The sequence below is a fragment of the Sitophilus oryzae genome, unplaced genomic scaffold (genome assembly GCF_002938485.1).
Source record: "Sitophilus oryzae breed Bouriz unplaced genomic scaffold, Soryzae_2.0 scaffold_1898_pilon_pilon, whole genome shotgun sequence".
In the NCBI taxonomy this organism is placed as follows: domain Eukaryota; kingdom Metazoa; phylum Arthropoda; class Insecta; order Coleoptera; family Curculionidae; genus Sitophilus; species Sitophilus oryzae.
Window position 1 is genome coordinate 916604 of NW_022146610.1, and position 14938 is coordinate 931541.

The window sequence follows — 14938 nt, forward strand, 5'->3', positions numbered from 1 at the left end:
TTTTTAGATTTTCAAATTAGCTGATAATTTGTGAGATACAGAGGCCAACTTAATTTTTTTAAATACGGACCTGCATTTTTTATTTGAAGTTTTGAAAGAACTCGGTCTCCTGAGTACAATGATATGCCACACTTGATACTTTTTTTGTTTTAGGTACCTTAACAATAACAAAACTATTTAATTATTATTTAAAATAATTTCAAGTCCGACTCTAGTTTTTTAAATTGTTTAATCTGATTATATTCATCTCAACAATATGGATCAGCGCTAATTAACATTGAAGATTCAAATAAATAATACCCAGGTCAGCAATTTAAAAATATTATTTTCATTTTTTTTTATTGTGAATTTGAAATCTCAGTGTACGATCTAATAATATGCATAATATTAATCGTAGTTATTATAAATAAATCAACTTCTAGTTTCTAAAACTAGTAAATGCTCTACATGTTCGAAAGAGTTACCACTGTCCCTAATGCACAAATGTATTTTTCGCGTTCAATCTTATTTACAGCTCTTTGAACATATGTTCTTCTTATACTTCCAAATGCATTCTGTACTCTTTATTGTAAATGTTGAAATGTATTGTCACCTCTATTTCACTTTTAAAAATGACGTCAAGTAATACCCAATAATTTTATATTATTTTTATTATTTGATTGCATTTGATTTTCGGTATTCAATGTTTTACCCCACGTCATAGTTAAGTTTGAAAGTATTACCAATATTGTAACAATGAATAGATTAAATATTTAAAAAAATCTCTTTCGAAAAAGAGTTCTTTCAAAATCTGAAATAAAAAATGCAGGTCCGTATTTAAAAAAATTAAGTTGGCTTCTGTATCTCACAAATTATCCGCTAATTTGAAAATCTAAAAATACTATCAGATAGCCCTAATAAAGTGACTATGAGAATGTGCAATTAGTTTTTTGATTTTCTAAAAAGTAACGACAGGAAAAAATAAAATTAATTTTCAAAAAAATCACTTTTCCAAAAAACTCAGCAATCCTTCAAATTTTTAAAACTTTTTTAATGGCATCTTGGTGAACATCCCAAAGCGCAATTTAACAATGTTCGTATCTATTACGGTTACCAAGTTACCAATGCTCGTACCTCGAATTTGTAGCACCCTGTATATAATAATATTTTAGGATTAATTAAAGTTATCAGAAAGGAAGCCAAAAATACAATAATACGCACTTTTTTGAACTACCCTGTAGAGATAAAATATTTTCCTAAAATACATCCTAATACATACGTTACACCTGCACTTATACAAAATTCTAAATATTTTTTTTTATTATAAGATCTGTAGATTAGCTATCCGCCGCACTATTGCTGGACTCTGTATAAAATACAATTTCTTTAAAAATAATAAACGAGAATGCATCAGATCATTTTATGATAAGCAATTACACAAACTTGTTTCTTAAAAAAATAGAACATGTTTAAAATTACTTTAATCTTCTTTTATATGCATATAAATCTTCATGTTTGTAATATGTATGAATTACATCATACATGTGCTTAAAAAAAAACAACAAATTATCATATTGTCCGTTATATGCATTCTCATTTCTACTATAACAAGATTCGAGTTGTTCCAGACCTTTTTCAGTAAAACAATTTTTAATACCTTTATACTCTTGGTGGAGTCCCCAACAATGAAGATGTATTTCAAATAAAAATTGATGTATGGCTTCAACTGTAGCAAGATACCACCTAGGGCTACCTTTTTGGTGCCTCCAAAATTGTGATATTCTATTTTGTATGACTACACAAGGAATACTCTTTATTCTTTCATCCTTGTAAATACTTTTACATTGGTGCCAAGTACTATCTATAAATACTGCTTTTGTAATAGGAAGCTGTTTAACAATGCACTTAACATTTGTTTCCTCCCTGGTTTTTGGTATGTTTTTCATTAAAGTGCTTCTATTATATCCAGCTGGAAGTTCATCCAAAGGTTGTCTTTGGTACTCAAGTATTTTTTCAAAACTTCCCCCGTTAACTAATTGACTAACGCTAATAGCTTTTTGACCAGGAAATATTAAAACAACATTTTCATTGCTATAATCTGGAATATCAGGATATGTATATACTTTAATATCATCTCTTGCTAACAAAGCAGCATGACTTGCAGTACTCTTTCCATCAATTTCATACTTGTGTTTAATTATATCAATTTTTAATGGAAGCTAAAACAAAAATGGGTATTATAACTACCTTATTATCTTAAGTATATAAAATTAAGCAAAAAACATGACAATTAATGGTAAAACCAGTAACAGATTTCTTTATAACAAATACTACTATTCAACTTACCTTCACATGGGGCAATTTTCCATTTAAAGGGCTTATTGGAACATAGCAAGTGTAACAAAAGAATTTTCTAGATTTACCACAATTGGGACATGGTTGTCTACCTTCTAATTTATTTAATATAGTATTATCATCAATTTTAAAACCATCAAAGGGGTTTTCATCATAGCTTTGTAGGGTGAAATCTGCGCCTTTTGGATTTGTCATACCTATGTGATACCCTGGAAATCCTGCAATCCTTTACATTTATATGCTGCAACTGGCTGCAACCTGCAACAATAACCATACAACAATAACAATACCGGTAATTATTGGGAAAAGTGGAAATCGTCCGATTTTCACCAAAATTGGTATACACCCTATTTTGAGGTCGTAGAGTACGAATCTGAACTTGTTTCTTGACGGTCTCTTACCGTTTTTCAGAAAAACGGAAAATTATGTCAATATTGAATTTTTCTTAATTTCTCGTATTTTTAAGGTTTTTTTGCACATATTTTGTTAGGTATTCAATAAACAATCAGGTTTTTGCTATTTTCTGTTACTTTTTTTAACCAATTCCATGCTAGAGGAAAATTTGCTAAAATAAATTTGTAAACAATCTGAAAATGTTGGGTTATGCGTTTCTGACATTTAAAGCGACGTTGCCAATGCTAAACCTAAATTTAGCGCGTTTTTTTCGCCCTCTCTGGGATTACGAGATTCATGGAAAGGGTAATATTTTCCCCTACATTCCAAGGCAAAACCCGTTAGATTCTAACGATTTTTCCAACTGATTCTGATTGATTAATGTGCACGAGGTGCAGTTAGAGCTTTTTTCTGCGACTGAAGACAAGTAAGTATTTAGCAATGGAGCCCTGCAATGGATGCACTTTGGACGTCGGAGGTATGTATAATATAGTCAATGATGAGGGTAAACTAAATAATTTTTTATTTTCTCATGGGGTATTTTCTATCGAACCTATAAATTGTCCGAGATGCCATGTACCCTGCAAATTTTACGCACGCGATAAATTTAGATTTCGTTGCACTAATACAGTGTATTTGTCTAAAAAAGCGGGGACTAAATGTACGTTTAAAATTGGGGCAAAGAGGGGAACTTTTTTTGAGAAGGCGCATTTGGACATTCAGACAATTTGTAAGTTCGTGTTTTACTGGTTAGCCCATAATCACGGGCAGGAGTGGATGATGGTCGAGCTGCAATTGGCGTCCGATACTGTTGTCAACTGGACAAATTTCTGCAGGGAAGTTTGCTTAATTTCGTTAATGTAGAGAGAGTCGTTAATGCGTTATTGTAGAGATCGACGAATGTGAGATGGGCAAACGAAAATATAATAGAGGTAGAGTAATCGACGGTCAATGGATTTTCGGAGGAATCGAACGGGAATCAAAAAAGCTCTTTTTGGTACCCGTTGAAGAACTGTCGAAGGAGCATCTGCTGGCGGTTATTCAAGAATGGGTACTACCGGGTACTACAATAATATCGGATTGTTGGAAATCGTAGAACTGCTTGGCAGATGAAGGTTTCTAACATCTGACGGTAAACCACTCCCAAAATTTTGTCGATCCAGACACTGGAGTACACACGCAAAATATTGAGAGAGCCATGGAGGGATCTGCGCAGAAATGTTCCTAAATATGGCCGGGCAAAAGATCATTTTCCCGGTTATTTGGCGGAACATTTATTTCGGAGGAAATTTCGAACACCCAAACATCAGGAGATGTACCATGAATTTTTTAAATATATCTCAAATGTCTATCCCCCCTCTGCCAATATGGAACAAAACGCTTAGGTGGATTACTGTGCCTCTATTTTATTGTGAGAGTGGACGATTGAATGATGATTTCAAAAAAACAAAAAAAAACAAAAAAAATTAAAAAAAAAAACAAAAAAAACTGTACCAAAACCCAAACCAACTTAACCTTCAACCAAACCAAACCAAACCCAATTTATTATTCTATCCACAACTACTCTTATATATCCTAGAAAAAGGCGAGCGAAATGATCCCTCATCCCTTTCCTGGCAGAGATTTGTCCCGCCTCTATTTGACATAATTACTATTAATTAATTAAGATATCTACTTAACAGACACCCCCTATTATAATGTTAAAATTAATGTAAGCTTGAATATTATATATTGATAAACTTCTTAGAAAAATGTTGTTGACGAAGTTGGACAAAACTTGCATTGAATGTTGGATTATTATTGTAGTTTAATTAAATATATACTTATTTTATTAAAAAGTATATTAAATAAAACGTATTTTATTTAAACTCCCGAATCCCCCGAAAAAATACAAGACATGGCAACGTTGCAAATTTTCAGATTTCTAGATCAGGTCTAGATTATATTTGTCTCTCTCGTTGCATAGGAGAGAGAAAGAAGGATATATGATGGGTCAAGTGACAATCATGTCAGTTTTGATGGAAATTTTCTTTGTTTATTTTATTAAGAAAAGTGTTTTTCAGTAAAGTTTTGGGTATTTTTCTATCCACAATCAATAACAGCTCTTAGATAAACTATAATATAATGAAAATATAGTGATATTACTACTTTATACAGCGGAAATAAAGAAAAATTAATGTTGACATAATTTTCCGTTTTTCTGAAAAACGGTAAGAGACCGCCAAGAAACAAGTTAAGATTCGTACTCTACGACCTCAAAATAGGGTGTATACCAATTTTGGTGAAAATCGGACGATTTCCACTTTTCCCAATAATTACCACAATATCTCCAAACAGCTCCAATCTCCAATATAAACATATAAACAGAAAAGATGATGAAAAGAGGAATGGAATGACCACGGGAATCACAGGAATAGAACTTTTCAGACTTTTTTTCAGCATGTCAAATTTTTTTGTTACAGAATCCATAGACAAAATAATACCTGCCCTGCTGATCTGCCATAGACCGTGATCACAGTCGTGATGTACATCCTTTGTGAATCATTGGTACATTGTACATCCCTGCCCATCCCTGATATTTAGTATGTTTAAATTTTAATATTGGTAGCAATGGTAAAACTGACATATTGACGGAAGTGCTTCTTTTTGGAGTTTGACAGTTTGAGGCTATACTTTTTAATCCTTGTTTATTGTATTGTAGTTTTTTCAATGTAATTAAATAAAATACAAGAATTCAATATGAGTTTTACAAGTGACGAGGTAAATTTTCTTGTATACCGTTATCTTCAAGAATCAGGTATGCTTCCCTATGTTAATAATGAATGAATGTCCTAAAATTAAAAAAAAATACCTAATAGGTTTTCAGCATTCCGCTTACACTTTCGGCATAGAATCTCATATATCACAGACTAACATTAATGGAGCTCTAGTGCCTCCGGCAGCACTACTTAGCATTTTACAGAAAGGTCTACAATATACGGAAGCGGAAATTAGCATTGGGGAAGATGGAACTGAACAAAAATTAGTGGAAGATTTAAGTCTTATAGATGCTGTTATGCCTGATGTAGTGGCAGCCAAACAAAATCAACAAAACCAACAGAAACAAGTTATTAAAAATGAGGGAACTGAAGCAAACGGGGAAGAAGGTACTCATTTTACAATTATGAAATTTATTGGTATTAGAACTTGCAAATTAGTATAAAACTCAGAGTAGTAGTTTTGTTATTTCTCTATTATAATAGTACAATGAAGATAGTTATTTAGCAAATTATAGGAAAACTAATATTGTTTATAACTGTTATTGTTCTAAAATGCTCGAGAATTTATAAGTCGCCAGTTGATATAGTTATTTGTTTGTTTGCTGTTTTGGGAAATCCAGCCTGGCTAGCTCATCTGATGATGGGATATAGGCCCCAAAACCAGTAATAAGAGGATGGTTGGTTTCCCCATAACACCAAACAAACATAACTTTTTGGTATTTTCAGCTTTTCAGTATTTTTGAAAGCTGAAGATTTTACAAAATAGCAGTTATATGACCAGAAATATTTTTGGATGCCTTGGGATATTCACCAAGATGCCATCAAAATGTTTTTACAAATTTCAAGGATTGCTGAGTTTTTAGAAAAAAAGGATTTTTTTGAAAATCAATTTTATTTTTTCCTGTTGTTCCTTTTAAGATTATCAAAAAACTAATTACACATTCTCATAGCCACTTTATTAGCGCTATCTGATAGTATTTTTAGATTTTCAAATTAGCTGATAGTTTCTAAGATACAGAGGCCAATTTAATTTTTTTAAATACGGACGTGCATTTTTTATTTCAGATTTTGAAAGAACTCAGTCTCCTGAGTATAATGAGATGCCACACTTGATATTTTTTTTTGTTTTGGGTACCTTAACAACAACAAAACTATTTAAATTATTTAAAATAATTTCAAGTTCGACTGTTTTTTTTTTAATTATTTAATCAGATTATATTAATCGGAACAATATTGATCAGCACTAATTAACATTGAATAAGGAAAATCGAAACACCTGAAAGATTCAAATAAATATAATCCAAATCAGCAATTTAAAGATATTATTTTTTTTTTTCTTTTTATATTGTGAATTTTAAATTTCAGTGTATGATCAAAAAATAATATGCATAATATTAATCGTAGTTATTATACATAAATCAACTTCTACAAACTAGTTTCTAATGCTCTTCATGTTTAAGAGTTACCACCAAGCAAAGGGTTACTACATTCCCTATTGCACAAATTTATTATCCTTGAATTTTTTTGATAGCATCTTGGTGAACATACCAAAACGCAACTTTGCCCCAATTTAACCATATTTGTATCTATTACGGTTACCCAGATACCAATGCTCGTACCTCGAATTTGTAGCACCCTGTATAACTTTAGCTGCTGATTTGTCTTTTTAATTTGCAAATTGCAGTATTATTCATCAGACAAGTTAAGCAGGCTGGATTTCCCAAAACGGTTCCCAAACAAATAACTATATGAACTGGCGACTTAATTTGATGTTGGTGTGTTATTGATAAAGATCTAATAGCGCCAGTACACAGAAGAAAACAAGCATTTTCAGGCGGTTCCGTAAATATAAATAAAAAGTGAAAGGTTCTTGCCCAGTATCAGTATATAATATTTAAAATAAAAATATTTCTTGCCATATAATTGTTATTTTGTAAAACCTTCATAGGCCAGTAAGCGAGGATAAAAATAGGGTATTACCTCCGAATTAGGGAATGCAATCCCGCAAATGCTGAATCCCTCAAATGCGGGATCCCTCTGAGTTTTTGCGGGATTTACCGTGCCAGATCTGCGGGATCGACACATTACTACCCTTGTTTATATATTCTTAAAGTTGGTCAACCACAAACCAAACCAAAAAGCCCCAAACTTTCTCTATGATTATTTTTAAATTTTACGTCTGTATGTTATGTTTATTTAGGTTTATGTTCTTTAAAATCAAAGAAGCGATTGCTATACATTACCCTTGTTTATATATTCTTAAAGTTGGTCAACCTCTCGACAAAATGTGCTGCCTCTGGTGAACAAATCGTAAAGCTTTAAAAGAATGAAGCATGTGATTAGGGGCGGAGTCAAAAATATCGATTATTTGCGGTATTTCCCTCAGAGTAATGTAATAATATAGCTCGGATTTTTGCGAACTATAATAGGGCTCAGCTGATTAAGAAATTTAAACAAAACTATTATTTCATTGTTGATTTTCGATTATTTTTGCTGTTATTTTAAGGATTCTAAACCGTATTTAACAAAGAAATAACAATTTTCAATATGTTGGTACATTAATGCTAATTACTGGACCCAGGGCTATAAAATTTTATTTCATTCTTCGATCATTTTATTCTAAATTGAGGTTTTGCGAATTTAAGATAAATTTTTTTTGAAAACAAAACGTTTATACATTCTTGATTAATTTTTTTCTTAATTAAAAATAAAACTTGGCACTTGTTTCAATAATATTATTTGACATTTAAATAAATATTATGTACTTAATACACCATTTAAATCTTTATTACACGAAATAAATCTTTCTTAGCCTAAAACATGGTCAGAGTCAAGTTTGCTTTAACTTTGTACCATATGAAAAAAAAACGGCGTCCAGTTGGCAGGGAAATGACGATCGACGACATTTCCCACATAAATTTACATATAAAATGACAGCGATCTTCATTTCATAGCCATCGCTGACGCCGTTTATTTTCGATCAAGAATTATAAAAACTGAAAATATCATTATGTTTTAACTCACAAAGCTCGTTCAGCCATAAAACTTTCTAATATATTGTTTTATTAGGAGTAAAAATGACACTTTTCGTGGCGAGACTGTAGGTTTGACATACAGCCGAAGCACAAAAGTCATTTTTACTCCGAATAGAACATGCAATTTTTTTCAAACGCCACAAATAATGTTTTAAACAATTTCAAACGTACGAAAGCGTAGAGCTGCCATCGCAACATTGAAAAATATTTTTAGCAAAATTTACACTTTTTCTGTAAATTTACAGATTTTCTGTAAATTTACACTTTTCCTGTAAATTTACAGATTTTCTGTAAATTTACACTTTTTCTGTTAATTTATGCGTTAGTGGCAACAGTGGTGCGTTATTCTACGAGTAGTTCCCATCGAATTCTGTTCTACGCCAGTTTATTCACAAAAGTCTTTACTAGTAAAGACAGAATTAGGGAACCACTGCGGCAATTAATTGAAGGATTGAAGACATGCGGACTATATGAAAAGATTGAAGCAATATCCCAGTATATTCAAAGATATATTTTGTTCTGAAACCACACTCTCTTCAAAAATACTTGAAGAATTATTCCTCATCGTCTATACTGAACCTGGGTCTAACATAGTACAGAAAATCGGGTGATCTCTTATTTTAGGGATTATGTATTAAATTTCGAATGTGTGTGATATAATAGTATGGCATTTTTTGTTTAATATGTTTTCTAATATGCTTTTAATCGACCCGGAAAGTATTTTTCACCCTTTCCGATGCATTACTGTTTGCAAGAGGATCTGATGGCCTCCACCTCTGGGATGACGTAAACTGTCGTCTGCAAATGATGTAAACTTAGGGCATAACCATCCTCTAGCAGACATGTCAAAATTTCTTTGTGACTTAATCCGATATGAAAGTAGGTTTTAATGTATTCGTCCATAATCTCTGATGAATATCTGTACTACTTAGGCACAATAGCAACTTAATCAGCGGAGAACAATGCTCACTTGTAACTAGTGAGTAACGAGCAGGTCGATGCCGAGACGTCATTCTGCTGGGTAGTAAATTTCGCATACAATTTACAGAAAAAGTGTAAATTTACAGAAAAAGTGTAAATTTACAGAAAATCTGTAAATTTACAGAAAAAGTGTAAATTTACAGAAAAAGTGTAAATTTACAGAAAATCTGTAAATTTACAGAAAATGTGTAAATTTACAGAAAAAGTGTAAATTTTGCTAAAATTATATTTCATTGTTGCGATGGCAGCTCTACGCTTTCGTACAAACGTTCCAAATAATACAAAAATATTTAAAACTCATACCTTGTAAGTAATTATCTTGATACAAAAAAAACAAGGTATGATATACGCTCCATTAGTGGTGACGTCGTGTTGCGGAAGGTCAGTGTTGCAAAATATAAACAAAGCGTGAATTAACCCACTATTAATCCGCTTTTTTTCTCGTTTATTATTATATTACTGTTTTCTTAAGGATAATTGTATTTTTCCAAGTAAGTACATTTAATTTTGAACCAGTGCACTTTATAGTTAATAAATTTTATAATACTATGGAAATTCGTGTTCTTTATTGTTTTAACATAACCTCATATTACTTATCCCTATATGTATCCTTTTATGTAATTATACCTATAGTAAACGCGCTTATATACTTACTCAGAAAGATACAAATATCCTTTGAACAGAGTAATATAATAAAAAATTAAGAAAAATTAGATTATCCCATTATATTCTTGCTTTGTTTGGATTTTGCGACATTTGACCTTCCGCTACATGACGTCACACTAATAGAGCGTATTGCGCAGGTTGGTCACCACATCACAGGTGATAAACGGCAATATTGGTCGGCAAGCTCCACGCGCCAATTTCAAATTTTCAAACAGATGACACATAATACATGTGTATAATGTGTCATAACTTTTCAAATGTCCAGCTCGATGATTTTACAAAACTTTAGGGGTTATTTAATTCTTCCCTATTTTAGATCTTTTTTTATTAGTGGCAATTGAACAATACGGATATTTTGTTGTATGGCATATGACGTCACAGGCGATATGCGCAAACTGAACGAAATTGGAGACGCTATCGACCATACCTTGTTTTCAAGTTTTCTTTGTACCATGAGTAATTATATATCGAGAAACTATGGTTACGGCTCGTTGAATTTGAGACTTATGTCATTTTAATAATATATTTTCATACTTTTATGCTTAGGCGTAAAGTGCTTTACTTTTATGCGTAGGCGTTTAAATGACTTTTTTATATTGTCAATCACGTCGCAAAAATTAATACTTTTGTGACGTTTGAAACAAAAATAATATTTTGAAACTAACTGGTATATTTTTCTGCCACAACAAAGTTATTATACAGTGATAAATGATAAGATCATATTGAAATACGCTACTGGGTAAAAAAATTGGCCTAAATTTTATCAATAATACTCCATTTCAAAAGTTATTTTCCAAAATAATTAATATTTTTTAATAATTGATTGCAATTAATATTATTTGACTAGTTTAATTTGATTAATTAATAAGACTAGATTAATTTCATTTAAAATAAATTTGATCAGATTTTTTTCGTATATTCAACTACCAGAGAAGTAGAAGGAATATTATAATGTATCTATCACAATATTTAAAAGAACTACTACAATAATTATTAGAAGAAAAACAAAAAGAAAAAAATACCCAAATACCTTCATCTTCTACTCAACTACAAAATAAATGAATATAATCTCTTACAAGAACACTACACAAACTACTTCTTGTATTCTACACTAAACAAATTATCAAACTTATTAATTAATCAAACATAAAGAAAAATTAACCAAATTACCCCTTCACCTACTACTTAACTTCCAAATAAAATATAAAAACACTACTAAATTTCTTCTGGTAGTCTACACTAAACATTATAATCAAACTTAATAAATTAATCTAATTTTACATTACAACTACAAAAGAAACAAGAAAATATTTTAAAACTACAAGAAATAAAACTTCGATACGTGCGACCAGTATAATAGATCAAGCGGACAAAGAATATAAAATACTTTAAAATGTGCATTCAGAAAGAAAAAATATCTCGAAAATTATCTAAACAAACATTTTTTTTTCTTATCAGTGAAAAACATCGACCTCGTCGGCCTTGCGGAATTTGTCGGGTGTTTACAATGGTCGAATTGTATAAACAAACAACGCTTTATTGTGCAAAAAGCCAAAACAGCTTCATCGACAAAGCACTCACAAACAACAAAATCACAAAAAAATACAAACAACAAAAAATACACAATACAAATAATACAATTCAAAAAAATTTAAGTCTTTAAAATTACAAAAAGAATATACATGGACAATTTTAGAACAGTACGCAGTAAATAGATATAATTTTAAAGTTATAGAATATTAAATACTTGACCTTTGACCAGTTGTGTGAGATGATCAAAATTTTAAAATTCAAAATTGTTCATAATCAAACATCAACAAAAAAGTCGTTTACCGCATATAGGGCTCTCTCCAGTAGGTATGATTTTAGAGCCTTGCGAAATGCGGGAAAGAATGAAAGCGATTTGATATTCAAAGGCAGATGATTGTACATTTTTTGGCATTGTACAGTATTGAACCCTTAACTAGTTCTGAGCTCGGGGTTGGCAGATAAAGATCGTGCTCTGCATTCCTAAGTGGATAGTTATGAGATGGCCTTTCGGGAATAGCAGATATGTGCTTGCGGATTAAGCAAACGGATTCAAAAATGAATAAAGAAGGAAGAGTCAGTATTTTCAAATTTTTAATTAAATAATAATTACCAGCTTTTAACAGCATATCTAATAGACAAAAAGTATCTGGTCGATTAGTAACAAATTGGCACAGTCCGAAAATTATCGATTTTTATTTTCTCTGTTTTTATTGGCCGCTTCAAAATTCAGAGTAACAAAAAATATTTTTCTCTAGTAAAAGACTGTGAATACGCCCCGCCATCTGGTGCTTTACATCCATAAACGTCTTAGGTTGAGCTACTTTAAAAATTCATATACAAGGTTGCTACTGAGTAACTGAATCGATCTCAATCAAGATCAAACTGCTTCGTTCCGGGCCGATGCGTCGGCGCTCTGAACCCCCCGTGTTCAGAGCGTCGGATTTCCCTTACGGCTTGACCATTAAAAATAAGTGAAATAAATAGGTTAGTTGCTAGATTTCTTTCTGGCATATGTGCGTAAGTGAAGAAATGCGTTTAACTAGTACTTGTACTTACAATTTCGTCAAATAAACTGCCGGGCATAATTATCGGGACAAGCAAAATTTTAGGGTAAATTTAAAGTTGAATATCTCTTGAACTTAAAAAGATTTTGGGATGCGGTTTGGACCAGGTTTTAGATGCATCTATTATGATTAAGATGATATGTGGTTTTCGAAAATATATTTAGGGAATTCTCGTATACAGGGTGTTTTATAAGAGTGTGAAAACGAGTCAAGAATCCTTTTTACCGCAAATTTACAATTTTTAAAAAATCGAAATTTTTACCATGTACGACTCATCGTTCGATCTGTATTGAAATTAGAGAAAACAATTTGTTGGGTTTTTTCGAAAAATATGCATTTTTAGTCATACGTATGGTCCTAAATGGGACAAAAAGCTTTATAGAGTGTATCTAAAAACAGATAACTAACACAAGTTAAAAAAAACTTCAACATCAGAATAATATTTTTATTTATAAAATAAGTAGATAAATTATAATAAAATTTAAGTTTATTTAATATTAAATATATTTTTTGAACACTCTGTATACATCGGTCCAAATTTCTGTACAGCTAGTTTAAAATACACGCTATATCAATATATTGTGGGCCTATGCAAAATGTACAATGCCTTTTGTACCATTTAGGACCAAATGTATGACTATTGTTTACAGTCCCGCAATTTTGCGGATACGCGAGATTGATTGTTTTAATCCCGCGGGTTTGTGGGATTGAGATTTTGGTGCGGGATTGCATTCCCTACTCCGAATTCTTGCCACCCGCACTGATTGACGTGAAATTTTAAGCGAATAGAGATATATGTAAGAAACAAAAGTTACATAGTAGCAGTGTGTGTTTTCACCATGGGGGTGAGTGCCACCCCTTCTCCGGGGGTGAAAAATAAATCACCCATCTTAATTGCAAAAATCAATAAAGGGATGAATTCGAAGCAAAAAATGTTCTATAACGTTTTTTCACAAAATTAATAGTTATATTTCAGAAAATTAATATTTTCCTAGTAAATAACTAGGAAAATATTAATTTTGATTTATATTTTTTTAATGGATTGAAAATGTGGATTCTTCATCTAAAAACTGCATATTTTTCTGCCATTTATTATAAATAACTCGGAAATCTTGCGTTTTATTGCAAAACTCATATAAATCAAAAATGAAGCTTTTGGAATAACGAATCGACTGATATTTTGCAGATTATTGTGTTATAACTTTACAGAGTTATAACTCTGTAAAGGTGATTTTTTATTTTTCGAAAACTAAATTGCAATTTTTTACCGTAAAATAATGGCGAAAACACATTTTTTGAAGAAAATGATTATGACCGTTTTTAAAGTGCTTGAAAAGACCTTTTAAATGTTTGTTTAAAAGCTAGTTCGTAGCTCAAAAACTCGCGGAGTTATGATCAAAATAAAATGGTCACCTCATTTTTTCGGAAAAAATTAACAACAAAATCTGCGACTAATATTATAAAAATAAAAACCAATTGTCAATTTGTAGGAAATTACACAAGCTAAAAATTAACCTTTCTGATTAAAAGTTCTGTAGTTAAACAGTCTTGAACTTTTCATTTTTACGAGATTTTTGGGTTTTAAGGGCACAAAGAAGGTTTTCCTTACACGCAAGTCAAACTAATAAAATGTAATGTCTACGAAATAAGAGATTTACAGAAAAATTGAAAGAGCAAAAATATTGCAAAAAAGACTTTCAATTTTACTCTGTTGCATTTCTTACGTATCTTGCTTAGCTTTGAGATAAAATATGTCAAAAAAATTAAAATAAATTTAAAAAATAAAAAAAAATCATTATTTTCAACTTTTTTTTCTAAATTTAGGCATTCTAAACTAGTAGTGGGAAGTATCGAATGAATACTATCGAAACATTCGATAGTTGCAATTCATTCGAATAATTCGATAGTTAGTAAGAAAACATTCGTTGAAAACTATTCGAATAAAAATTATCGAATAGATCCGTCATCTGCCTTGAAATATTGTATTCTAGTAATTCGGCAGCAAAAACCATTCATTTATAAAATTCATTCATTTATGAAATTCATTTATTCGCCAGGATCGATTATAATAAAATATTAACTGAATTTTAGTTGTTGCCCGGCGACGTACGTTTCTTTCCGAGAAACCCGACAGCGGTCGGTGGCAATGCTATGACAGAAGCCGGCATCTTTGATT

At 31.2% G+C, this 14938-nt stretch overlaps 2 protein-coding genes across 4 annotated transcripts in view; one reads left to right on the forward strand and one right to left on the reverse strand.

The window, feature by feature from the left end:
* Nucleotides 1-1108: 1108 nt before the first annotated feature.
* LOC115883385 (DTW domain-containing protein 1) lies at nt 1109-5133 on the reverse strand. 2 transcript variants are annotated; one of them, XM_030901753.1, is made up of 3 exons: nt 5047-5133; nt 2326-2592; nt 1109-2198 (listed from the first exon to the last, which is right to left on the reverse strand). In XM_030901753.1, the coding sequence occupies exons 2-3, from the start codon at nt 2527-2529 to the stop codon at nt 1455-1457; spliced, it is 948 nt and encodes a 315-aa protein (XP_030757613.1). In that variant the 5' UTR covers nt 2530-2592; nt 5047-5133; the 3' UTR covers nt 1109-1454. The 2 variants fall into 2 exon arrangements, with proteins under 2 accessions (XP_030757613.1, XP_030757612.1); XM_030901752.1 differs by lacking the exon at nt 5047-5133 and adding an exon at nt 2736-2789.
* A 241-nt stretch (nt 5134-5374) lies between these two features.
* Nucleotides 5375-14938, forward strand: part of LOC115883384 (F-box-like/WD repeat-containing protein TBL1XR1) — a 37373-nt gene continuing 27809 nt past the window's right edge. For both annotated transcript variants that reach the window (XM_030901751.1, XM_030901750.1), the window contains exons 1-2: nt 5375-5524; nt 5586-5873. In XM_030901751.1, coding sequence (XP_030757611.1) covers nt 5467-5524; nt 5586-5873 — 346 coding nt within the window. In that variant the 5' untranslated portion in view covers nt 5375-5466. The remainder of the gene's footprint in view (nt 5525-5585; nt 5874-14938) is intronic.

Excerpts from the sequence above, each read along its gene's own strand:
- LOC115883385 (XM_030901753.1), bottom strand. The coding sequence starts at position 2,529 with ATGACAAATCCAAAAGGCGCAGATTTCACCCTACAAAGCTATGATGAA. Across the intron at positions 2,199-2,325 it reads GAAAATTGCCCCATGTGAAG|CTTCCATTAAAAATTGATAT; the intron begins GTAAGTTGAATA and ends TTTTTGTTTTAG.